The sequence below is a fragment of the Macrobrachium nipponense genome, chromosome 1 (assembly GCF_015104395.2).
Source record: "Macrobrachium nipponense isolate FS-2020 chromosome 1, ASM1510439v2, whole genome shotgun sequence".
NCBI lineage: Eukaryota > Metazoa > Arthropoda > Malacostraca > Decapoda > Palaemonidae > Macrobrachium > Macrobrachium nipponense.
The window spans coordinates 169,555,351-169,582,879 of NC_087200.1; the positions used below are offsets into that span (position 1 = coordinate 169,555,351).

A 27,529-nucleotide genomic window follows, 5' to 3' on the forward strand; every position below is an offset into this window, starting at 1 on the left:
AAAATGCCCCTGAGTTAAACACAAGAAACCCTCTAAAATGCTTAGGTTTCAAACAAAGAACCGCCTCTAAAAAGCTTAAGTTCCCAAACACAAGAAAACCCCTCTAAAAAATGCTTAGTTCAAACACAAGAAACCCCCTCTAAAAATGCTTGTTCACACACCAAGGAAACCCCTCTTAAAAATGCCTTGTTTCAGAACACAAGAAAACCTCCCTAAAAATGGCTTTAAGTTATCAAACCAAGAACCCCTCTTAAAAATGCTTCAAAAGGTTCAAACATCAAGAAACCCCTCTAAAAAATGCCTTTAAGTTCAAACACAAGAAACCCCTCTAAAAATGCTGAGTTCAAACACAGAAAAACCCCTTCTAAAAAAGCTTTATTCAAACACAAGAAACCCTCTAAAATTCTTAGTTCAACCACAAGAAACCCTCCCCCTAAAAATGCTTAGTTTCAAACACAAGAAACCCTTCTAAAAAATGCTTAGTTCAAACACAAGAAAACCCCTCTAAAAATGCTTAGATTTCAAACACTACAACAAACCCTCTAAAAAATGCTTGAGTTTCAAACAAACAAAGAAACCCCTCTAAAAATGCTTAGTTTCAAAACACAAGAAACCCTCTAACAAAAATGCTTAGTTCAAAAACAAGAAACCCTAAAAAAGGGTTGTGCTTGTTTCAAAACAAGAAACCCCTCTAAAAAATGCTTTCAAGTTTCAGACAACAAGAAACCCCTCTTAAAAATTGCTTAAGTTCAAAACACAAGAAAACCCTCTAAAAATGCTTAGTTTCAGACAAGAAACCCTCTAAAAATGATTTAGCTTTCAGAAAACACAAGAAAACCCCTCTAAAATAAAATGCTTAGTTCAAAAACACAAGAAAACCCGCTAAAATGCCTTAGTTTTCAGAAACAACCCAAGAAACCGCCTAAAAGCTTAGTTCAAATGACACAGAAACCCTAAAAATACTTAGCCCGCAAACCCAAGAAACCCTTCTAAAAATGATTAGTTCAAACACCAAGAAACCCTATAAAAATGCCTTAGTTCATACAAAAACAAAGAAACCCCTCTAAAATGTTTAGGTTCAAACACAAGAAACCCTCTAAAAATTGCTTAGGTTCAAACCCCAAGAAAACCCATTCTAGAAATGATTAGTTCCAAACACAAGAAACCTCCCTCTAAACGAAAAATGCTTAGTTTCAGACCACAAGAAACCCTCCCTAAAAATGCTTAGTTTCATTACACAAAAAAACCCTCGAAAAATGCTTAGTTACAAACAACAAGCAAACCCCTCTAAAAATGCTTAGTTCAAGACATCAAGAAACCCGCTAAAAATGCTTAGTTCAAACAAAAACAAGAAAACCCTCTAAAAATGCTTAGGTTCAAACAAAACAAGAAAACCCCTCTAAAAAATAGCTGAGTTCAAAAACGACACAAAAACCCCTCTTAAAAAAAAAAAAAAAATGCTTAGTTCAGGACACAAGAAACCCCTCTAAAAAGCATTAGCTTAAGTTTCAGAACACAAGAAAACCCTCTAAAAATAGCTGAGTTCAAAACACAAGAAAACTCCTCTAAAAATGCTTAGTTTCACAAACCACAATGAAAACCACCCTCTGAACAAAAAATGCTTAGTTCAGACACAAGAAAAACCCCTTCTTAAAAAATGCTTTAGCTCAAAACACAAAGAAACCCCCTCAACAAAAATGCTTAGTTTCAAAACAAACCCAAGAAACCTCTAAAAATGCTTAGTTCAAACCAAGAAACCCCTCTAAAAATGCTTTAGTTCAGACACAAGAAACCCTCTCAAAATGCTTAGTGTTCAAAACACAAGAAACCCCTCTAAAAAAAGGGATTTTTGACGTAAGGAAAAATCTATTTCTGGGCGATTGGCTCGTGTCGCCAGCGAAATATCCTTTAATCTATTATTTCTAGGGTAAATGTACTAACACATAACAGAGAATAAATAAATAAAGAAAAAGGTCAGTATAACTGACTCGCTCACTCTCCCAGAGAGTGTCGGTATGAACACTATGGCGAGTGAGACCACTACCACGAGCAAATGCCAATAGAATTCTCCCACTACAAAATCCCTCAAGAGGAGAGCCGACCCACAGAGTGGGCAGCACCTACTACTACTACTCCATCCCATGCTGCCGACTGCTGCGCCTCTGGTGGCCATCCTGAAGTTAGCAGACAATCTTGGCGATGGGATGGGTAGGGCGGGATTTCGCTGGCGACACGAGCCAATCGCCCAGAAATAGATTTTTCCTTACGTCAAAATCCCGTTTCTGGGCTCCCAGCCTGTGTCGCTGCGCGAAAATCGTAACCAGAGAAATAGCACAAGATTGTAAAGAAAATTAACAAAACATAAAAGGTCTCAAATAAAAAGATAAAATAAAAAATAAATCAATATAATTGCTAATAAAGATACATATACACAAGTGATTACAAAATAGAAATAGTTACTTAATTTTATACTTAATTCTAATAATATTCCTTAACTTAAGGTAATATACATATATACAGGAGAAATGTATCATATATGTACAAAAATGGTAACTGTGTAAAACAATGTATCAAAACATTCTAAAGCAATTAACACAAAAGTTGAATAAAACAAACTCAACAATAATAAAATATAAAGGAATGTATATGACTTAATATACAAAACCCGTAATCATTATAATAAGATGTATCTCCTAGTATAAAAATAAGGAGATGACATCCACGAGATCAATAACCATCATCAAATGTGAGTGTCCCTAGCAAAAAAATAAGGGACACCCACTACATCATCATAAAAGCAGCTAAGACACAAGGTGACCGTAAATGAACAAGGCAGGAATAGACGAACTGTTGGTGAGGCAGGTAGAAAAGGAGGACTGGATCTTCTACTAAGGATTAGTCAGAGTCAGGAGAAACTATGTTCCCCGCTGCTACTGCTGAAAATTTCAGAGCTTCCAAGGACTTTAAGTAATGACGTTTGAACACTGTCGGCGATTTCCATCCAGTATACTTTTTCAACTCATCGAAGTTCATATGTTGGAAATAGTTAATTGAGGTGGCTACTGCCCTGACATCATGTGCTTTTGGGAAAGTCAGGATTGGCTTGTTTAATGAAGTACAGGATTTGTTGCCTGATGCCTTTAATAGATAAAGTGCCACCTTTTTCTCTCTTAAAGAGAGGACCCGATGAGGATGAGGAGGTCCTAGATAGAAAGGCTCGTAAGGCTGAAACTGGGCAAAGAGATACATCTTGTGGAAGGGGTAGTACCTTCCATGGTTCCCACCTCATCAAAGGATCTTCATTCTTAGCTATAAAGCTACGTTCCGGAGAGAGTAGCACTTCCCCTGTGGGAAGGAACTGAATATGATCCGGATCTCTGGATAAAGCCGACAGTTCTGAAATTCTAGCTCCTGAGGCCAAGCTTAATAAAAACAGGGTTTTTCTTAAGAGCATTATAAACGAGCATGTGTCATTATTGGTTTCTGAAGCCAGCTTTAGAACATCGTTTAAGAACCATGATACTGACGTAGGCCTTACAGAAGGTCTAAGTCTAGCACACGCCTTGGGAATAGACGAGAAGTAGGAATCTGTCAAGTCTATGTTGAACCCAAATTGAAAAATCTTTTTCAAGGCTGACTTGTTTGTCGTAAGTGCGCTAGCTGCTAAGCCTTTTTCAAATAAGGATCTGAAAAGAAAAAGGATATAGCTGAATTGAATTGTCATGATCTTAATATCGATTCTTCAGGAAGGTTGCTAAACTTTTTGACAGCAGCATCATACTGTCTCAAAGTTGAATCTCTTTTATTCGGATTCCAAGAAGAGAATATTCTGAGGTCAATATTCGCATTCCCTTTTCGGCTGCAAACTTCATGAAATCCATAAAGTTAGGGTTTTGAGAATCCCTGAGGAAGCGAACACAGTCTTCGTTTGTACTGACTGGGAGAGCCTGGGGTTGGGGATCCGAAGAGGGCGAAGACCCAGTTCCAGAATGAGAGGGTACCAATTGCTCTTCGGCCAGTCTGGGGCTACTAGAGCCACTTGACCCTTGAATGTCCTGAGTTTGTTTAACACTTTCATGAGAAGATTCACTGGAGGAAAGACATAAATCTTCTCCCAGTTGTTCCAGTCTAGAGCCAGGGCGTCCGTGGCATAGGCCAGAGGGTCCAGGTTGGGGGCCACATAACACGGGAGTTTGTGGTTCGCTTGAGATTCGAAGAGATCCACCTGTAGACCCTGGAACTCTCTGAAGAATCCATTGGAACGAACTGTTGTCCAGTGACCATTCCGACTCTAGAGGTACTGATCGGGATAGAGCATCTGCTATGACGTTTCTCACTCCAGCTATATGAGTGGAGGAGAGATGCCAACTGAACTTGTCGCCAGGGAGAAGATGGCTACCATGACATGATTTAGATGACGTGACTTGGAGCCTCCTCTGTTTACACAATGTACTACCACTGCGCTGTCCAGGACTAGCTTTATGTGGGAGTACTTTGGCGGACGTAACCTTTTTAGAGTCAAGAACACTGCCATTGCCTCCAGTACGTTTATATGGAACTGACGGAACTGAGGTGACCACGTTCCTTGGACCTTCTTGAACTGGGAATATCCTCCCCAACCGCTTAATGAAGCGTCTGTGTGGATGGTGAACCCTGGTGGAGGAAACTGAAGGGGCACTGACACCGACAAGTTCTTGACTTTCGCCCACGGCCGGAGTCGATTCTTTAGAATCAGAGGGACTGAGGACAATTTGTCCCTGGACCTGACATTTGCTCGTGAGCGCCAGATTCTGGTTAGGTCTTTCAGTTTGGCTTTCATTAGGATGTTCGTCACTGATGCAAACTGGAGAGAACCCAGGATCCTTTCCTGAGATCTCTTGACGCCAGTTTGTGACTCAGAAATTGCTTGACTGACTTCGCTATTTCCTTCCTCTTGGATGATGGAATCGACAGAGTATGGGAGGATAGATTTCCATTGAATGCCTAGCCACTGAAAGTTTGACTCTGGAGTGAGTCTTGACTTGGTCCTGTTTATCTTGAAGCCTAGATATTCCAGGAACTGAATCACTTTCAGTGTTGCTCTGTTGCATTCCTCGACTGTTGAAGCCCAGATCAATCCAACTCGTCGAGATATCGCTACCCCCCCTACTACCATAATCCCTTGCGATCTGAGTTGTTGAAACTACTACTTTCCGCCAGCTTCGTAAACACTGGGTGCTACGTTGAGCCCGAAAGGAACTACCTTGAAGGAGAATGTCCTGGTCTCCTATTTTGAAGCCCAGATACGGACGGAAGTGTCTTTTGCAATAGGGATATGATAGTAAGCGTCTGTAAGATCGATAGAGGTGGTGACGGCCCCACGGGGAAGTAAGGTCCGTACCTGCGAGATCGTGAGCATCTTGAACTTGTCGCAGCGAATGGCTAAGTTTAAGCGGGACAAGTCTAAGATTACCCTTTTTTTTTGTGAGCCTTTCTTTGGCACGCTGAACCAAGCGTCCTTGAAATTTTAACCTTTTTGACTCTCGCTATAGCTCCTTTCTGAAGGAGATCCTCCGCATACTCCGTCAGTTCCTTGGAAGGAAGTTGGCGGAAAGGTCTGGATGGAGGTGGGTTCGTTAACCAGCTCCAACCCAGGCCTTTTGACACAATGCTGTGAGCCCACTTGCTGAAGTTCCACCGGTGGCGAAAGTGAAACAGCCTCCCTCCTACCTGAAATTCCTCATTGGTTCTGGTAGCCTCCCCGGCCTCCTCTGAAATGTTTTCCCCTATTAAAGGGACCTCCCGATCCTCTCCCACGAAAGGATCGCTTACCTCTGCCTCCCTTATCCCGAGCGGTCATACTTCTGTGAAGCTTGACTCTCGAAGGATTGATTGTAAGCTGGAGAGAGGGCGTAAGAGGTGGAGGGCTGAGGCTGAGGGGAGATAACATAAATAGGCTGTGATTGAGCCTTTGAGGTGGAATGGTGGGCTGTTTGCACTAGGGAACAGCCGGAACTTGCTGAGAAAAGCGTGGCTGCTTTTTCTGATAGGGCTGGAAACGTCTGGGTTCCTTTGACCTTACCTCTAGCTGCTTGATCTTGCCGCCTCTTGGCCGTAAGACCCCAACGGTCCTTAAGGCTCTGGTTCAACCTCGTAGCCTCTGATTGAACCTCCTTCACCATCGCTTCTGGGAAGAGGTCTGCTCCCCAGATGCTCGCGCAAGTAACCTATTCGGCTCGTGCCGAATAGTTTGCTTCTTGTAGGACATGCTTCCTACAATTCGTCCTAGCAGTGGCAACTCAACATATCTGACTGTACTGTTTGAGTCAGAGATTTGGTCATAAGTTTGAAGAGCGGTTCTGAGCCATAGGCTATGGTAGCCACCTCGGTCATAGCCATGGAATTAATAGATCTCGCTAACCGCGATTTGGCGTCAAATTCAGCCTGAATAAGGCTATCTGGAAGCCTAGGTAACTTTTTCACCAAACTGCTCCATAGCACAGTCCGTTTGAGTTTGCCAGCTGAGAAGGTGTTAGGTAAGTCTTCCCACAATTCTCCGGCTGAAGGAAGTAACGGAGATGTAGGATCTGCTTCCTTCAGTTGAGGCATGGGGGTCCCCCTTCTGGGCCGCTGGAATGGTAGACGTCGCGATCTTTGTCAGGAAAGGGAGCGGGGTACTCTCATCCATCGTAAAGATCGTAAACGGACTCTTGAAAGGTTGGATTTTCGTATTGGAACAATCCATGTCCTCTAGACACCTGAGCCTTCTCTCTGAGCCTGGTCACGTGAATAGAGGACTGTCTCCTTTGGAACTTTATCATCCGAGTCATGGCTGAGGCGGTGAGCCTTGCGTAGCCGATGAACGGAGGCTGAAGGTCTTCCGGGTAGAACTCGAATCCTCGATCCTCCGAGTTCCACATTCCGGGATAGAAATGAGTCCGTCTTGGAAGAAGGGGGCGTATGACGCTACTCTCCAAGGGTTGTTCATTGAGAACGGAGGTAGAGAGTCATACGGGGGAAGCTGGGCTCCACCTGTATTGAAAGGTGGAGGAGAGGCTAGAGGAGCTTGGCTCAGTCCGGCTATAATGCTGTCTTGGGAAGTAATCCTATCCGAACAACCGAGAGATCATTTGTTCCATGCTACTTTTCAGAGACCCAACCAGGTCGCCCACCTGTTGTAACAGACCAGCATTGGAGTCCAAAGCCGGAGCTGCTGCGGAGGTGGAGGGTGGCTCTGAATTGGAACCAAAGGTAGCGGGAACTGAGACTCTGCCGGAGTGTGGATCTCTCTCTGGAGGATTTACTCCTCGAGGACTTAGAGCCGGACCCAGAAGCTTTAGATCTTTTCTGCTCCGGGATTCCTAGCCGGAGACTTACGAGAGGAAGATGACGCCGAAGCCGTCTTCTTAGACGACGACGACGTCTTTGTCAAGGATTTCACTGCTTGACCCTTGACCTTGGGTCTAACTGAAGCGTCAGGAGGAGTATATAATTCGTCACCCGTAAAGCCTTGGAAGGATGGAGAGGTGCAGGAGTAGAAGAAACAGTTGCACCCAAGGGTATCCCTTGGGTGTCCACCTTACCTACCTCGACCAACAGGTCGTCTACACCTACCATAGGTTCTACATTGATATCCAACGTCGCGACTTCCGAGGAGATGTCCTGGCCTTGGTCAGTCAATGAGGCAGCCAGCTGTTGCTGGATAAAGGCGATAGTCGGGGCAGCCTCTACTGGATCGACGTATCCTGTCGCCTTGCCTCCGGGGAAGATTAGTACCGCCAACCTTTTCTCCAGGATGTAGGGCATACCCTTGGCGGCGTTTTTGAAACCGTTTTTTCCCGAAACCGCCGACCCAGGCCCGCAGGGTTGCCAGTGCGTATATCACGGCCGGCGCCTGGAAGAGAGGGTATTGATTAGATTTAAAATAACTTAAAACTAAACTAACTTAAAGCATAACTTAAAATTATAGGGGCTATAAGGCCCCTTGAATTTACCTTAAGTTAGTGATTGATGTAAAACTTAAGCACTAAAACAGATGAGGACCAGCTACCGGAGATGGTATACTTACCCCGTCTAAAAGCTGGCTCACCAGATCGTAACATATGGTACACGTCTCATGGTACCAGACCTGGATGTCCCCGTGCGGAGTTGCGCATGGAGCATGGGACCGGCAAACTTCGTGTCCACATGGGTCCTGAAGTGTGGCGGCGCATCCCGGATGCTCACAGTTGGTGGTCTGTAAGTGGAAAGACACATGAGTATCTTAAAGAACATCACTTACAGGCTAAAGGACAGAAGAACTCCGTTGCATGCCGGAGCTCGGAAAAAATTTGGGCATAGCCCCTCCCTTAATCGCCTGAATAGGCTATAAACCCCGGAGGTATCCGGTGAAACATGAAGGGAGGGGGAATGGTTTAAGGTACTTACGATAAACTTAATAGTTTAACATAATAGAACTTAAACCTAAAAGCTCGAACGTACCGGACTAGTACCAGTTGCGTGGCGGAGGGTATACTCAGGGAAAACGGTAGATGTTGAGAAGGGACCGCTGTATGTTTTCCGGTCCAGCCCCGTGGGGTAAGACTACACCTTTCCGCTGGATGCCATGTCCTCGGTGGTAAAGGTCCCTAGTAAGCGTGGGAAGAGCAAGGTCATACAGACTCGGGCTAGTAACGGAGCGACCGGAGTAGTAACGGAGGGGGGAAAGGCCGCCCCCCCCACCTTACCATCCGACCGACCGAGAAGCCGGAAGAGGTCGAGTCCAGTCTGGGTCTGTCCGTCCCTCTCCCCCCCGTCCGCCTGGGGGGCGAGAGGGAGGTAGGCTCGTTATGCGAGCGAGCATGGCGAAGGCCTAACCACCCCCTCCCCGACCCTATGTAAGATCGGGAGGGGGGCAAGGGTGACTGACCAGGCGTCCCTGGCTGCCTCCGTGATCACATGGTGTACCACGGGGGCGATAAGAACAACACCTACGCCTAACCACAACCAACTGGATCCGAGAGATGCTATCGGGGAACACCGAGCTGAAAGCGGTAACATAAAGGCCTCAATGGGCCATGACCTAGGCCTAGCAAGCAGACGCCTAACTAACCAACAATAGCACATAATTACAAAATTAGAATAACAAAGAAAGAAAGAAAACAAAATAGTAGAGAAAAAAATCCAGGGTGTACGCTACCCGAAGGCAAGTCTTACCACTCATAATCTAGCCGAGGGCCGATACTAAAGAGCCTGGCTAGGGTCTGGGATGGAAGCCTACATAAGGTGAAAGACCATGCATGCATGACAAACCGTGTAAGACCTTACCTTAACAAAGCGGATAAATGAAATAGAGCGTACACAAGCCAGGACGTTTCTGTTATGGCGACCCAGAACGGACGTCCACCACGAGGCCCGAACCATGCTGCCTAGGCTTCCGACCTAGAGACCGTATTTATCCTAAAACAAACGGCAATAAACGTGCTCAGGGCCGGAAACAACCATTAGCCATAAACATTGAGTACTTACTTAGCTGCTGCGATGGCTGGCCGCTCCATGGTAATAAAATCCGAAAGGAAAGGGCACAAAAAGACGAGAAGACAAATGCCGTGTGTCTCGTGTACGCTAACTGAAAGGGTGCCACCGAGAGCGCAGCAGTGCGGCAGCATGATGGAGTAGTAGTGTAGTGCCGCCCACTCGGTGGGTCGGCTCTCCTCTTTAGGATTTTGTAGTGGGATAATTCTATTGGCATTTGGGGGGGGGGGCCTTCCCCACGTGGTAGTGGTCTCACTCCGCCAAGTGATTTTCATACGACACTCTCTGGGAGAAAGTGAGCGAGTCCATATACTGACCCTTTTTCTTTTTTATTTATTCTCTGATAGTGTTAGTACAATTTACCTAGAAATAAATAGATTAAAGATATTTCAGCGCAGCGACAACATGCTTGAGCCCAGAATGCTTAGTTCAAGACACAAGAACACCCTCTAAAAATGCTTAGTTTCAACACAAGAACCTCTAAAAGTGCTTAGTTCAAACACAAGAACCCCTCTCAAAAAATGCTTATTTCGGAGCACAAGAAAACCCTCTAAAATGCTTATTTTCAAACCGCAAGAACCCCTCCTAAAAATTCTTAGTTCACACACAAGAACCCCTCTAAAAATGCTGTAGTTCAGACACAAGAAACCCTCTAAAAATGCTTAGTTCAAACCAAGAAACCCTCTAAAAATGCTTATTTCCACACAGAGAACCTCTAGAAAAATGCTTAGTTCTATACACCAGAAACACTCTAAACCTTGCTTAGTTCAAATCACATGAAACCCCTAAAAATAGCTTAGTTTAAACACAAAAACCACTCTAAAAAATGCTGAGTTCAGACACAAGAAACCCTCTAAAAAATGCTGAGTTCAAACCAACCCTCTAAAAAAAAAAAAAATGCTGAGTTTCAAACATAAGAGACCCTCTACAAAATGCTTAAGTTTCAACACAAGACCCTCTAAAAATGCTGATTCCAAACACAAAACCCTAAAAGCTGATTTTCAGACACCAGAAAACCTTCCCCCCCCCTAAAAATGCTGAGTTCAACACAAGAAACCCATCTAAAAATGCGAGTTCAAACACAAGAAACCCCTCCTAAATAATGCTGAGTTCAACCAAGAAACCCCGTCTAAAAATGCTGGTTTCAACACCAGAAACGCCGTCTACATGCTGTCAACACAAGACCCCTCTAAATGCTTATCTTCAACACAAAACCCTCTAAAAATGCTGAGTTTCAACACAATCAAACCTCTAAAATGCTAGTTCAACACAAAAACATCTAAAAATGCTGAGTTCAAACACAAGAACCCTCTAAAAATGCTGAGTTTCAAATAATAAAACCCTCTAAAAATCTTGATTACAACACAAGAAACCCCTCTAAAAATGCTTATTTCAAACAGAAACCCTCTAAAAATCTGAGTTCCCACAAGCAACCCTCTAAAAATGCTGAGGTTCAAACCAAGAAACCCCTCTAAAAATGCTTAGTTTGCAGACACAAGAAAACCCTCCTAAAAATGCTGATTCAAACACAAGAAACCCTCTAAAATGCTTTTTTCAGACACAAAAACCCTCTAAAAATGCTTAGTTCAAACACAAGAAAACCTCTAAAAAGGCTTAGTTCAACACAAAAAACCCTCTAAAATGCTTGTTTCAAACACAAGAACCTCTAAAATGCTGAGTTCAAACGCAAAACCCTCTAAAATGCCGGAGTTCAAACACAGCGAAATGAAGAAAACACCTCCTAAAATGCTTAGTTTCAAACAAGAAAACCTCTAAAAAATGCTGAGTTCAACACAGGACCCTCTAAAATGATGAGTTCAACACAAGAAACTCCTCTAAAATGTGATTTCAAACACAGAAAACCCTCTAAAAATGCGAGTTCAACACAAGAAAACCCTCTAAAAAATGCTTGAGTTTCTACACAGAAACCCTCTAAAAATGCTTATTCAAACACAAGAACCCTCTATAAGTGCGGTTTCAAACGACAAGAACCTCTAGAATGCTGAGTTCAACACAGAAACCTCCTAAAAATGCTGAGTTTCAACACAGAAAACCCTCTAAAAATGCCTGATTTCAACACAAAACCCTCTAAAATGCTGATTCAACACAAGAAACCCCTCTAAAAAATGCTTAGTTCAAGACAAGAAACCATCTTAACAAATGCTGAGTAAAACCAAAAACCCTCTAAAATGAGATTCAAACACAGAAACCCTCTAAAAATGATGAGTTCAACACAAGAAACCCCTCTAAAATGCTGAGTTCAAACACAAGATAAACCCATCTAAAAATGCTTAGTTTCAGACACACGAAACCCCTCTAAAAAATGCTGAGTTCAAACACAAGAAAAACCTCTAGAATGCTTAGTTCAGACCAAGAACCCTCGAAAAATGCTGAGTTCTGACACCAGAACCCTCTAAAAATGTTAGTTCAAACACAAAAACACTCTAAAAAATGCTTAGTTCAGACCATAAAACCCTCTCAAAATGCTTAGTTCAAACGCAAGAAAACCCTCTAAAATGCTGAGTTCTAAACACAAGAACCCTCTAAAAATGCTGAGTTCTAACACAAGAACCTCTAAAATGCCCTGAGGTTCAAACACAAGAAGCCCTCTATAAATGCTGAGTTCAAACACCAACCCTCTAAAAATGCTGAGTTCAAACCACAAGAAACCACCTCTAAAAAATGCTTAGTTCAGACAGAAACCCTCTAAAAATGCGGACATTTCAAACACAAGAAAACCCTTTCTAAAATAGCTTGAGTTCAAACAGCATTGAGCAGAAAACCCCGCGCTAAAAAATGCGGAGTTCAAACACAAACGATAACCTCTAAAAATCTTGAGTTCAAACCAAAAACCCCTCTAAAATTGCTTAGTTCAGACACAAAGAAAACCCCTCTAAAAATGCTTATTCAACAAGAAGACCCTCTAACAAGGCTGGTTCAAACACAAGAAAACCCTCTAAAATCCTGATTCAAACGACAAGACCCTCTAAAAAAAAATGCTGAGGTTTCAACCAAAAAAAAAATTATAACAAGAACCCTCTAAAAATGCTGAGTTCAAACACAGAAACCCCTTCTCTAAAAAATGCTTGAGTTCAGACCACAGAAACCCTCTAAAAATGCTGTAGTTTTTCAACACAAGAAACCCTCTAAAAAAAATGGCTTAGTTCAGATACAAGAACAACCCTCTAAAAATGCTTAGTTCGACCACAGAAACCCTCTAAGATGCTTAGTTCAAACACAGAAGAAAACCCTCAAAAAAAAGTGCTTGTTCAAACACAGAAACCCTCTAAATATGCTTAGTTCAAACACAAGAACCCTCTAAAAATGCTTAGTTCACACAAGAAAACCCTCTAAAACAAGTGCGTATTTCGACACTAGAAGACCCTCTAAAAAGTGCTTAGGTTTCAAACAGAAAACAATCTAAAATGGCTTAGTGTCAAACACAAGAAACCCCTCTAAAAATGCTTAGTTGCAAACAACAAGAAAATGCCTCTAAAATGGCTTAGTTTCAAACACAATAAATCCTCTGAAAAATGCTAGTATCAGACACAAGAAATCCCCTAAAAAAAAAACTAAAAATGCTTAGTGTTCAAACAACAGAAAATCCTCTAAAAACAATGCCTTAGTTCCAACATAGAAAAACCCTCTAAAATGCTTAGTTCAAACACAAGAAAATCCTCTAAAAATGCTTGTTCCAGACAACAAGAAACTCCCTCTAAAATGCTTGTTTCAGACACAAGAAAAATCCCTCTAAAATGGCTATTATTCCGACGCACGAAACCCCCTCTAAAGAATGCTTAGTTCACAACAAGAACCCTCCTAAAAATGCTGTAGTTCAAACCATACTAGAAACCCTTCTAAAAATGCTTAGTTCAAACACAAGAAAATCTCTCTAAAAATGCTTAGTTCAGACACTAGAAAATTCTTCTAAAAATGCTTAGTTCAGACACAAGAAAATCTCTCTAAAAATGCTTAGTTCAGATACAAGAAAATCCCTCTAAAAATCCTTAGTTCAGACACAAGAAAATCCCTCTAAAAATGCTTAGTTCAGACACAAGAAAATCCTCTAAAAATGCTTTAGTTCAAACACCAAGAAACTGCCTCTAAATGCTTAGTTCAGAACAACAAGAAAATCCCTCTAAAATGCTTGAGTTCAGACACAAGAAATCCCCTCTAAAATGCTTTATAGTTCAAACACAAGAAAATCCTTCTAAAAATGCTTGGGGATGCTTTATTGCCACTACAACAAAGCCACTATACTACTTATAATTTGGAATCCCTCCACACAACCCACCATTTTCTTGCAGTTAATGTTCCCAGCTGCAAGAAATGAGACTTGAATGCAGGGATTGCTGCCATCCTCCATATAGGCGAAGCAGAAGACTGTGCTTGAGATTTCATAGATTGTGAAATTTGGCAATATTGCTAGGTATGGGTTTGTTTTGAAAAAAACAGGTTTTGATATAGGTAAAACCCTTTTTTGGTATTTGCTGTGATCCTCAAGGATTACCCTTTCCAAGGTCTATCCAGAGCTTCATGGCAAACAGACTAATGTCAAAGAATTCTCTTAACTGGTCTTATGGCCAGGTATTGTGTCTTGTAAATTATTAGCATCATAACAACGTGATAGAGTATAAATGACTCAGGATAAGTAGGACCTTTTATTATCCTCATGATGCTAATTAACCACAGTTTTACCTACTATGTCAAAACCGTAAAAAGTGATTATGTGCATATGCATTGTCATATTGTTTACATACGACCAAAATCCGACCAAGGCTTCATTTATTTTCTGGTCCATCAAGAAATCAGAGCTCAGGGAGTGTCTTTTTCACTTATTGATTCAGCAAAGTGCATAATATGGCCTTTCATGCACAAAAAAATCCTTGCTTTGCACTCTAAGCTAGAAATTTTTTTAACTGGAGCTAAAAATTATGCACTTAGCTGAATCAGTAAGGGAAAAGCAGAATCCCTGAGCTCTGGTTTCTTGATGGAGCAGAAAAGGAATGGAGTCTTGTTCAGATTTTGGTCGTATGTAAACAATAGGACAGTGCTTATGCGCATGACTACTTCTTATGGTTTTGATAGTAGGTAAACTGGGTATTAGCATTTGCTGAGGATAATACTAGTGTTCTCTTATCCTGAGTCCATTATCACTCTATCCACTGGTTGATGTTTATCATTTCGACCAGACCCGGCCATAAGGCAGCCCCGCCCCCCACCCCAGTTAAGAGAATTCTTTGGCATTAGTCTGGTCACCATGAAGCTCTGGATATACCATGGAAAGGGTAATCCTTGAGGACGAGACAGCGACTATGTTATCAAAAAGTTTATTTTGTGTTTTAAAGTTATATAGTTCAGTTAAAGTTATATAGTTCAGAAAATGGAGACAACAGCATTCTGTTAAGTCAGTGTAATTAGAGAAGTTGTAATGTTTTATATTGGTGGCAGAAAATGAGCATTGATGTTTAGTTTCCCTCAGGTGCAGCAGCGATTTTGGATGTGTTCTAGTCAGCAAACCCAAAGATTTACTTCAGCCTAGGACTGTGTTAGAAACTGGACTTAACAATTCTTCTAGGATAACAATGTTCTTACAGCACTCAACTGATTTTGTGTTGGTAAGTTGTAACTTTTTGCTTTTGAGTCCTCAGCCTTTGACTGTTATCTTTTGCACCTAAGTGTTTCCATTCAGAGTAAGAAATACTATGTAAAATTATTAAATTCAGAGGAAAAAATGCTATGTAAAATTATTAAAATGGATTTTTAAGCTTTGGATGTATACTGTAATTAAATATCAAAATGCTCTTTCTGGGCTCAGCTCGTGTCGGCCTATGAAAGGATCCTTAATATCATTCTTTCTAGGTAAAATTAACCTAAAATTACCAGAGAAAAACAAATTAAGAAAATGTCAGTAAAACTGCTCGCTCGACATCTAAAAAGAATGTCGGTCTGATAATATGGCGAGTTGTAGGAACACTACCAAGTGACAAACACCTTAAAACTTCCTATTCAGAATCCCCCAGGAGAAGCTGATACCAACGGGCTGCGCCTCTACTACTACTACTAAGGACGCCACGGACAGCAGCGCCCCTAAGCGACTCCTTATTTTGTAGCGCTAGCGACAAGTCGCCATTTTTTCTTGTGCTGTGCTATTTCTGGATTTTACCACTGTAAATTCTAATTCTCATGGGAACGCTCAGCTATTGCCACGGCTAGTTAATTAAGCTCATAAGTACATATTTTACCACAGTTTTATCTTCCGGTACCTGATTTTTCCTCTTAATAGGTCATTACGTGGTCCCTGTTGTCTCGTGCGGCGCCCGATGCTGCCGTCGTAATTAATTTCCCGTTCCTCCATACTGGGACTTCTTATACTTTATGGGCTTACTTGTACGTTTCATTGTTTTTACATCGAGTTTTAGCTAGTTCGAGCCCTCCTACCATTTCTCTTTATTTTGGTATTATGGCTATTTTGTTATTCCGGCCCGGCATCCCCTTCTCGCTCTTCATCGGCTATCTCTGGCTCACGAGTTGGCCTCTGTTTTCTTGGAACATCTGCCTCCTCCTGGGCTTCTTTCCTCTTTTTACTAAAAGTGTCTTTTCCATCTTTCGTGTTTATTTATTACTTTAGGTGTTAGGCCGCCTAGGTGCTTGTTCCTTTCTTGGGTAACAGACTGGTTTACAACGTGGCCATCTCACGTTTGTGTGCTCGCGGCCTAGCCACTAGCGGTCCACAGTGTCCCATCGCACCTTACCCTATCCCCGACCTCCCCTTATGGTAAGTGGAGCTGGGGACCCCTTGGTTGTCATGACAACCTCAGTTGCCGTCTCACCACTTTCTCTGAGCGGCAGGGGTTCCCTCCAGGCGGGGGGTATAGTGCGACCCACTCCATGAGGTAACCGAGTCTCCATGCGGTAGTTTGTGAGGCGGGGAGGAAGTGGCCATCCCTCCCACCTCTCTCTCGCCTCCCTCCGTGTTCTCCGAGACCTCCCCCCCCTCCCCAGTTTGCTCAGCCACCTGCCTCTCTATATCGAAAGAGCCTTCCGTCACCCACCCCCAAGCCGGGGCACCTTTTGGTTATGGTTTGCTGCTCCGCTAGCGTGCGTGTGGCCCCATCTATTGGTCTTGTGCTTGCATACTATATCCTTTCATCTCTCCCCCTCTACCTAAAGAGAGCTTGTCTCTTACCGCGCACTCTTCCTAGTGACGGGCGGAGGGGTTTAATTTTATCATCATATTTTAAGATATACCCTAATTTTTACAAATGATTTGTTCTTATAGTATTGATTTATTTCCATCCCCGCCATTTTCCGTCGTGGTTTCCTTTTACCACACTCCTGTTGGTTTCTCCTTTTGTGTCCCTCCGCATCAGCGGAGCTGTAGCCTAGAGATCACAACCAACCTGGTACCACCGTATTTTGGCGGGCTCTGGTTTAATCTAACTTTATGCTCCGGCACAAGCGGATCATCTGTTAGCTGTAAGTGTTTTACCTGTCTCATAGTATCTTCCACTTACAGTCTACCAACTGCCATGTCCCAGCGTGTCACCGACGCTTGTTCGACCCCCTGTTGACAGTGATGAGTGTAGGTCTCACGCCCCCTGTGCCACGTCCTTACAAACGAGATATAGTCTTGGCACACCTGAACCTAGTCTGCGCCATCTGCTTACGACCTGGTTCTGGTCAGCTGGGAGATGGGGTAATCCGTTATAGGCTTACCTTACATTTTACTAACAACTTTTAGTCGTAGTTTGTTGCCCAGTTCCACCATTGAAACTAATCTTGCCTTTCTTTCAGGCTACCGTGGTGAGGGAAGTCCGCCCTCGCCACCCTAAAGCGTGGTTTGAGCGGCTTCGGGAATAACGCCGCCAAAGGCCACCATAAACATCTGGATAGAGCTGGCCGTCCATATCTTCCCCGCGGCAATCAACTGGTTTTTACGTTGACCCTTGTCCCTGCCCTCCGCTGAATAGCCTCCTCCAGCAAGACCTTCCAGCAACCTTTGAGGTCGTACCGCCCAGGATCCGGTCCACCGGACCGTCGCTGCCCTGGACCTTACATCGAACCTATGGCGGTAGGGTGGAGGATTTGTTTGGTTTGAGGTAGGTGGGGGGGTGTCGTGCCCGCCCAAGGTCCTTTCCTTGGGTGCTTCTGGATCTGTCTCCTCCCCTCTTCTAGTCCTTCAATTCCAGGCTTTTGTGGATCTGAGATCCCCTACCCGCTCTCCCGCCCACTCTGTACCCCAAAGTGAGGACAGAGAGAACCCAGACTTCTGGCCAAGACAACTTCTAGAAGTCCGTCGTCCGTTATTCTTCGCTAGAGTCATCCGACTTCTATGCCCGATGCGGTTAAAGCAAAGCCGAGCCTCTCTCACCCAAAGGCTACCAGAAGCAAGGCTTCGAAGGAGAGCCGCGCTCCCAGACGAGCCATTGCTGCTCCGCATCCGACCGCTCTTCCACTCCGGCTTCCGCCGGTGTGGTAAGCAGGTCCTGCACTTGATCCCTCTACTTTCCCAGCAGGGGTGATGCAACAGGTGGGCGAGATGATGGGCTCGCAAATCTCCGCCCTGGGTTACGCTTCGGCAGATGTTTTGCAACGTGGTCAAACACTCTTCTCATTCTATAGCCAATCAATTCAAGATCTCTCTAACTAGATGAGAGAAAATGAGACCGCTAGCTGGGCTTATCTCATGTTCCCCTCCTCTCCCCATCGTCAAGCACTGGGAGTCTTCAACCTCCCGCATAGACTCTTTTGCCGCTTCTCCTATGAGCCCCATGGAGAGTAGCTGCCTACTCTCCGTTCAAGGATGGTAATGATCTCTATTCTCGGAGTGGTGGAAATCGAAGATTGAGGACTTCGTTTTTACCCTCCGGTCGACTCAGCCTTTCGTTCCGTTTAGCTAGGCTACGGCAGGCTCTGACGAGGGAAGACAAATCTATAAGGAGTCGGTCCTATATAGTAGAGATCATGCTCGCGGGAATGGTTCACTGCGTTGAGGACTGGGATGAAGAACCCAAAGACTCCAGGTCTAACACGAGTCCCTTCACTTTTTCGCAGCCGAAAGGATGTTTCTCTCCGTTCGCCACGAAATTAGTGGAGAGTCCCTTCAGGCAGTCCTCAAGGATGAGCCCATCCAACATTGAGGGGGCGGATTCTACTTCTCCACGCTCTTCCCGCTTCCGGGAGTTGTGGGAGAACTTGCCAGCTACTTCACCAGCTATGGTAAAGCTCAACCGACGCGCCGTGGACCAGTTCGGCGAGAAACACCAAGGCTGCCTGATTCCCTAATCCGCCGAGTTTGATGCGCGAACCAGGTTTGGCGGTCCTCATTTCCCTTATAATTACGGAATGGCTGCCCTCTCTTATGCTATCGGAACCGCTGTTTCAAGATTCTTGGCGATCTCAGTTCCCAGACGGTTCGAACGGACGCTTTTGACTTCTTCCAGGCTAGGAGGAACTGCGAAGCCTGTCCTACAAGATGTACCATGAGGAATGAGCAATAGACTTTTGGCCTCTAGCATTTGGTGGGGCGGATCTCTTCCCAGGTCCGCGTTCACGAGGTACACCACGAAGCCGCTAGCTCAAACCAAGCCTTAGAGCTAGGTGGTGTATTTTTCTCGAAGAGGAAACAAGTGAATCCCGTTCCCACTGCTGGTAAGAAAAACCGAAGATGCTGTAAAGGTTCCGCCAATAAAAAACTCCAAGCACAGCAGCATTTGTGCAGGCGTTCCCTGTTTTACCCACAAGGACAACCTGCCATTTCAAAGCAACAATCAGCCTATCCCTCCTGGTTGCCCCCTCAATCTCAGCCATCCCCTTCCTACGCTAATCTCGCCGGTTGCCGCCCTTCAACCTCTGCATATGGAGCTTCAAGGCTACAATCAGCCGAGAGGTTAGGGCGAGAGGTTACCTTTCTCAGCGTGGCGCTGAGGGGTCGAGAGCAGACAGTTTCAGAGGAGGGCCGTGTGGCCACCCTCCCATCCACAAATGAAGGGCCTCCCCCAGGTAGGAGGGAGGCTGTCTCCTCTTCCGCCACTTGTGGGTTCGCTTGGGGCACAGAGCAATAGTGCCCAAAGGATTGGGCTTGATTGGATCAAAGATCCTCCTCCATTCAAATCATTCACCAGATACCGTCAAGGAATTGACAGATTACGCGGAGAACTTCTTCAGCAAGGAGCTAATTGCGAGAGTCAAGCATCTAAAATTTCACGGTCGCTTATTCATCGTGCCAAAGAGGCTCAACAAAAAGAAGGGGATCTTAGCTTTCAAAGCTAAACTCTTTCTTCGTTTCGACAATTCAGAGCTTACCCTCTCGCAGTAAGGACCTTACTTCCGCGTGAGCCGTCACAGCTTTCCATCGTCTTACAGACGCATACTATCATATCCTATAGCCGCCTTCCGCCCGTTCCAGATTCAGGCTAGGAAAATCAAACTATTCTCTTCAAGTGATGCCCTTCGGTCTGAATGGTAGCCCCCAGGTATTCACAACATATCAGAGTGGTTGTTCAACAATTAGAGCTCGGGGAATCATGGTAGCCAGCATACTCGACGATTGGTTGATCTGCACCAACATCGAGACGTTCCAAAGCCCACCAAAAAGGTAGTTTCACTTTCTGGAACATCTGGGGTTCCAGATAACAAAACGAATTTCCAAGACTTACTACCCGGATCTCGTTTTCAAGTGGTCTAGGAATCCAATGTGGAAATTTGTCTTCCCACCAATCTGTCCAGTCCACGTGGCCAACAGAAGGGAATAGCAAAATCTGTCAGACAATTTACTCAAATGCAAGGCAAACGGCAGAATAAACCAGGAGAGATCCAGGTCTCTTCATTTGCTTCGTCAGATAATCCTTCTGAAAGCAAGGCTGAAAGATATAAATCGAATTTGGCGGTCAGAGCACAATCCAATATCGAGACAAGATTGTCCAGTATCCCCACAGATTCATCCGCAACCGACTACGGCCTTGGTCAAAAGTAAGCACTTAGCCAAGAAAGTACCCTCTTCATTATCCCTCCCAGTGTTAACATTCACAACGATGCATCCTGTCGGGTGTGGGGGGAATACTCTCCGTTCAAACGGTTCAGGGGAGCTTGGTCATTCAATTTCGCCGCCCATAAACGTGTTGGAAGCACTGGCCTGTTATTTCCTCACTCTGAAGAGACTGATTCCCCGAAGAGTTCCCTCCATCAGGGCTAGTTGTTGGACGTGCAGTGGTGTTCATTGCATCAAAGAGGAGGTCCCCAAATCCCAATCCTGTGAATCATGTATGATAGGCCATCTTTGCCTTAGCAAACAAACACAACTGGCTCTGCTGCCACTCACCGGGCAGGAGTAAGGAATGTGATGCAGACCGCCCTTTCCCGGTCATTTCCTCTGGATAATAGGTGGTCTCTGGACGGCGGGTCGTTCCAGTGGTAAGCCGAGAGTCCCAGGTTCTCCCAAGTGGATCTCTTCCCCTAACAAGCTAACCACAAGCTCCCTTGTATGTGGCCCCAACATGGACCTCTGCTTATGGGCCACGGAACGCCCTGTGTTGGATTGTAATCAGGGGGAGAATTTATATTTCTGGGCTCAGCTCGTGTCGCTGCGCGAATATCCTTTTAATCTATAATTTCTCGGGTAAATTTACTAACACCTACCAGAGAATAAATAAAATAGAAAAAGGGTCGATAACTGACTCGCTCTACCCTCCGGAGGGGTCGTATGAACCTATGCGATGAGACCATACCACGAGCCAAATGCCAATAAAATCTCCCTACAGATTTCCTCCAAGAGGGAGCGACAGTGAGTTGTGATATTTTTCCTCTCTGTGTTTTTTTGCCTTTCATTGTGGAGTTTTCTATTATTGGGCGTGCCGCTATCGCACAGCTAAGTTACTACTCCGTATTTACTGTTAGTTGTTTTTTTCCGTCCCTGCAGACATATGCCGTTTTTAGGTTGTAAAATACGATCTCAGGGTCGGAACATGGCACATGGTTTGCTGCCTCGTTGGGCTTAGTCTTGGTCTCCCATACTAGACACATCCACCTTATTTTATCTTCGCTCTTTATGATTATCCGCTTTCATTAGGGGTACTGTCTACTCGTTTTGTCATGCATTCCATGATAGTTACCTTACGTAGCTTCTTCTAGCCAGACCCTAGTCCATGTTCTTAGTATCGGCCTCTGACTACTTTGAGTGGATAGACTTGCCTTCGTTTAGTCGTACACTCTGGTTTTTTCTCCTGCTATATTGTTTTTCTTTCTTCATTTTATTTATTTCTATATTTGTATTTTATTATTGGTATGTTAGTTAGGAGGCGTCTGGCTTCGCCTAGGTCTGGCTCTTTGAGCCTATACTACCGCTCATCAGTTCGTTGCTTCCCTATATCACTCTCTGTCATTAGGTTCGGCCATGGGACTTTTTTGCCTCCGCTTTTCGTGCAGTATGCTTCCCGATCGCATTTCCCTGATCGTGGTTGTCCTAGGCTTAGTTGTCGTTTTTTGGTCTTACGCCCGTGTCCCTATCCGTGGGATTTTTTTTTTGTTTTTTCCCCCCCAAAGCGGTCCAGCCAGACGCCTGGCCAGTCATTCTTCCCCCGCCCCCCGCTCCTTCCATATGAGTCCGGTGCGGGGGCGGTCGTCTGCACATGCTCAGCTCCTCATCCCGAGCTCTCCCTCTCTCCCCTCAGGCGGAGGGTCTAGGGAGTCGGACGACCCAGACTGGTCTCGACCTCTCCGCCGGCTTCTCGTCCGGCCGTTTGGTACGGAGTGGGGGGTACTGCCTTGCCCACCCTCCCGCGCTACCTTGTCGCTCCGGCCTAGCTTGCATCCTGTATGTCTTCTCGCTCTTTCCCAGCTTACTAGGGCTCCTTCCTGATCGAGTCCTGGTATCCACGGCCACGTTGTTTATCCACCCAGTAGGTGGACCGGAGCTACATTGGTCTCTACTACCTTACCCGTTTTGCTTGAGTTCTACACTCCGCACGCACTGGACTTTAGTCCGGTTGCTGTGTGTTAGGTTTACGTTCTTTTAAGTTTATCGTTAAGAACCTTAAACTCATCCCCCTCCCTTACATATCTTACCCGATCTCTCCGGGAGTTATAGCCTTTCAGGCGATGCGGGAGGTGTTATGCCAAATTTTTTTCCGAGCTCCGGCATGGCATCGACTTCTTCCTTGTCCTTAGACTGTAGTGGTGTTTTTTAGATCTCATGGTCCTCCCACTACAGGCCCCAACTGTGAGCATGCCGGGATGTTCCGCCACACTTCAGACCCTGTGGCACGAAGTTTTGCCGTCCCATGCTCCCATGTGCTCGCTCCCGCTCGGGGACATCCAGGTCTTGTACGATGAACGGTACATATTTTTACGATCTGGTGAGCCAGTTTTGCAGGGGTAGTTTTACATCTCCAGTAGCTGCTCCGGCTTCTTTTAGCGCTTAAGTTTTCATCATATTAACTTAAGCATTCTTTAAGTTATACTTTAATTTTATTTTTAAGTGTTCTTAATCAAACTACGCCCTTCTCTTCCAGTCTCCGGCGGTAAGAGATACCCCCTGGCTACCCTACGGGCCGGGTCCCGGCGTTTTGGGAAAAACGCCGCCCAAGGGACAGCCCTACATCCTAGAGAAGCGGTTGGCATTACTAATCTTCTCTCCTTCTTCCTCCTTATCCTTTCCCCCGGAGGCAAGGCGACAGGATACGTCGACCCGGTAGAAATCTGAATTCGACTATCGCCTTTCCAATCCACAACAGCTGGCCCCTCATTAACTGATCAGGACCAGTATAGCTTCTACGGATGTCCGCGACCCTAATATTAATGTTGAACCTATGGTAAGGTAGAGACACTGTTGGTCGAGGTAGGTAGGTGGACACCCCAGGGTCACCCTTGGGCGGTCCTGTTTTCTTCTACTCCTCAACCTCCTCCATCCTTCCAAAGGCTTTACGGGTGAACAAATTATATTCTCCTCCTGGTGCTTCGGTTGAGACCTAAGGGCAAGTCTAAGGTGATGACTTTGACTATTCGTCGTCCGTCGTCTAAGAAGACGACTTCGGCTTCATCCTCCTCCCGTAAGTCTCCGCTTGGGAATCCCGGAGCATCCAGGTCTAAAGCTTCTAGCTCCGGCTTCTAAAGTCCTCGAAGGAGTAAATCCTCCATAGAGAGATCTCGCATCGGCAGAATCACCAGTTCCGCTACATTTGGTCCGATTCAGAGCCTCCCCTCCCCCTCCGCGGGGCAGCTCCGGCTTTGGACTCCAATGCTGGCATGTTGCAACATGTGGGTGCCTGTTTGGGGTCCTTTAAAGAGTAGCATGAGCAATTGATCTCTCGTCTGTCCGACAGGATACTTCCCAGGACTCCATTATAGCCGGGCTGAGAGAAGCTCCTCTAGCCTCTCCTCCACTGTCCAACACGATTGGATCCCCAACTCCTCCGTATGACTCACTACTCAGTTTTCTCTATGAACAACCCGTGGAGAGTACGTCATACCCACCCTTCCAGTACGGGCTATCTCTATCCGGAATGTGGGACTCGAAGAATAGAGGACTTCGAGTTTCTTCCCTGAGACCTCCAGCCTCCGTTCGAAATGCTACGCAAGGCTTAACGCCGTCGGCTATGGTCGGACGATAAGGTCCTAAGGAGACAGTCCTCTACTCCGAGACCGGGCTCAGCAGAGATGGCTCAGGTGTTTTTAAGAGGACATGGATTGTTCAACACCAGATACAACCTTTTTAAGGTCCCCTTTACCATTTTTACAATGGATAGAGTACCCCCGCCCGTTCCTAAACCAAGATCGGAGTCGACCATCCCAGCGGCCCCCGAAGGGGGACCCATACCGCAGTTGAAGAAGCGTATCACTTCTCCGTTTGCTCCCCTCAGTTGAGAATTGGTGGGAAGACTTGCCGAATACTTTCTCAGCTGGCAAACTCAAACCGGACTGTGCATGGAGCAGTTTGGTGAAAGCTACCAGGCTCCCATATAGCCTTATTCGGCTGATTTGAAGTGCAAATCGCGTCTAGCAGATCCGATTCAATTCTATGGCTATGTCTGAGGTAGACTACCATGTTTGAATCAGAACCGATTTTTAAGCTCTGACCAACAGCCCTGACTCCATACGGTAACATTCAATATGTTTGAGTTTGCAACTGCTCGGAACGAATTGTCGAAGCATGTCCCTTACAAAGGCAACCATTCGGCATGGAACCGAATAGTGTTCTCGTCGTCTAGATATGGGGAGCAGATTTCTCTTCCCAGACGCTATGGTTAAGGAGGTCCAGTCGAGGCCTACCATGTTTAAACCAGAGCCTTAATGATCGTTGGGGCCTTTCGCTAGAGGAGCAAGTACTGCTCCTAGTAAGGGACAAAAGAAACCCAGGCGTTTCAACCTTACCAGAAGAAGCAACTACGCCTTTCCTCAACAAGTTCCAACATTACCGTTATGCTAACAGTCCCAACCCTCCCTTCTAAAGGTCAATCCACAGCCAATTTATGTGATATCCCCTCAGACTAGGCCTCCACCTCTTACGCCCTCTCTCCGCTTAACAATCAAGCCTTCGAGATCAAGCTTCTCAGAAGGATGACCGCTCGGGTAAGGGAGGATAAGGTAAGCGTTCCTTTCGTGGGAGAGGATCGGGAGGCCCCTTGTAACAGGAAAGCACTTCATAGGAGGCCGAGGCGGTTACCAGAACCAATGGAAAGAACTTCAGTAGGAGGGATGCTGTTTCACTTGCGCCACCGGTGGAACTTCACCAATGGGCTCAAGCTAGTGTCAAAGTCTGGGTTGCGCTAGGGTGACGAACCCACCTCCATCCAGACCTTTCGTCAATTTCCTTCCAAGGCTTACAGATACGCAGACGATCTCCTTCAAAAAGGACTAATATCGAGAGTCAGAGATTAATTTCAGGTCGCTTGTTCAGCGTGCCAAAGAAAGGCTCACAAAAAAAGGGTAATCTTAGACTTGTCCCCGCTTAAACTTAGCCATCCGCCTGCGACAAGTTCAGATTCTCACGCATCTCACAGGTTCGGACCTTACTTCCCCGTGGGGGCCGTCACCACCTTCTATCGATCTTACAGACGCTTCTAATCATATCCCTATTGCACGACAACTTCCGTCCGTATCTGGGTTTCAGATAGGAGACCAGACATTCTCCTTCAAAGTAAGTTCCATTCCTGACTCACGTGGCACACAGAGTGTGCACGAGCTAGCGAAGTGGTAGTGCAACAACTCAGATCGCAAGGGATCATGGATAAGTAGCGTATCTCAGACGATTGGTTGATCTGGGCCAACAGTCGAGGTATGCAACGAGGCTACTCTGAAATTGATTCAGTTCCCTGGAATATCTAGGCTTCAAAATAACAGACCAAATCAAGACTCAACTCCAGAGTCAAACTTTCAGTGGCTGGGCATTCAGGAATCTAGCATCCCACACTCTGTCGATTCCATCAACAAGAAGGAAGAAATATCAAAGTTCATTCAAGCAATTTCTAAGTCACAACTAGCGTCAAGGAGAGCCCAGAAAGGATCCCTGGGTTCCTCCATCCATTTTGCTCCAGTGACAAACGTCTTAAGGAAAGCCAAACTGAAAGACCTAACCAGAATCTGGGCACTAGCGCGAGCAACGTCAGGTCCAGGGACAACTATCCCTCAGTGCCTCTGATTCTAAAGAATCGACTTCGGCATCGGGCGAGCGTCAAGAATTTATCAATGTCAGTACCCCCTTCAGTTCCCTCCACCAGGGGTCACCATCCACACAGCCGCGTCCTTAGCGGCTGGGAGGGTATTCCGGTCAAAAAGGTTCAGGGATTGGTCACCTCCATTCCGTCAGTTCCATATAACGTAACTGCTGGAGCATGGCAGTGTTCTTGCTCTACAAGGTTTACGCCCACCCAAGTACTCCCCATAAAGCTTAGTCATTGGACAGCGCGTGGTAGTACATTGTTAAACAGAGTAGGCTCCAAGTCCGTCATCTAAATCACGTCCCATGATAGCCCTCCTTCTCCCTGGCAGACAAGTTATCCAGTTGGCGATCTTCTCCACTCACAACCCTTATCTGGAGTAATAGAGCGTCATGCAGACCCCTAGTAGTCCGATCAGTACCCCTAGAGTCGGAATGTTCCTGGACAACGTTCGTTCCAATGATCTTCAAGAGTACCCAGGGCTCGTGGACCTCTTCTCGCATCACAAGCGAACCCAAACTACCGTGTTATTTGCCCCCACCTGGCCCGCCTTGCCTATGCCACGACAGCCCTGGCTCTAGACTGAACACTGGGAGACGATTTACGGCTTCCCTCCGGTGAATCTCCTCATGTAAAGTATGAACAAACTCAGGACATTCAAGGGTCAAGTGCTCTAGTAGTCCCCAGACTGGCCGAATAGGCAATGGTATCCTCTAATTTTGGAGCTGGCCTTCGTCCTCTCATATCCCAGTCCCAAGCTCGCCCATTCAGTGCAATGAAGACTGTGTTTCGCTTCCCTCAGGGATTCTCAAACCCTAACTTTTATGGATTTCTGAAGTTTTGCGCACAAAGAGATGCTAAATATTGACCCCTCAGAATATTCTATTTCTTAGAATCCGATAAAATGGATTCGACTTTGAGGCAGTATGATGCTGCTGTCAAAAGTTTAGCAACCTTCCTGAGAGATTCGATATTAGAATCATGACAGTTAATTCAGCTATATCCTTTTTCAGATCCTTATTTGAAAAAGGTTTAGCAGCTAGCACGATGTCGACAAACAGTCAGCTTTGCAAAAGATATTTCAATTGTGATTTAACATAGACTTGACGGATTCCTACTTTCGTCTATTCCTAAGGCATGTGCCTAGGCTTAGGCCTTCTGTTAGGCCTACGTCATTAGGTTCCTTAAACGATTTCCTAAAACTGGCTCCGAAACCGATAATGACCACATGCTCGTTTTAATGCTCTTAAGAAAAACCCATATTTCTTAGTAAGCCCTTAGCTTCAAGGAGCAAGATTTCAGAACTGTCGGCTCTATCCAGAGACCCGGATCATATTCAGTTCCTTCCCACAGGAGAAGTCCTACTTTCTCCGGACGTACTT

At 45.3% G+C, this 27,529-nt stretch overlaps 1 protein-coding gene across 3 annotated transcripts in view; it reads left to right on the top strand.

Moving 5' to 3' along the window:
• The window catches only part of LOC135219814 (thioredoxin domain-containing protein 16-like), a 439,137-nt gene that overhangs the window by 302,365 nt on the left and 109,243 nt on the right, over window positions 1–27,529 (top strand). For all 3 annotated transcript variants that reach the window (XM_064256898.1, XM_064256899.1, XM_064256900.1), the window contains exon 16: window positions 14,975–15,110. In XM_064256898.1, the coding sequence (XP_064112968.1) occupies window positions 14,975–15,110 (136 nt within the window). The remainder of the gene's footprint in view (window positions 1–14,974; window positions 15,111–27,529) is intronic.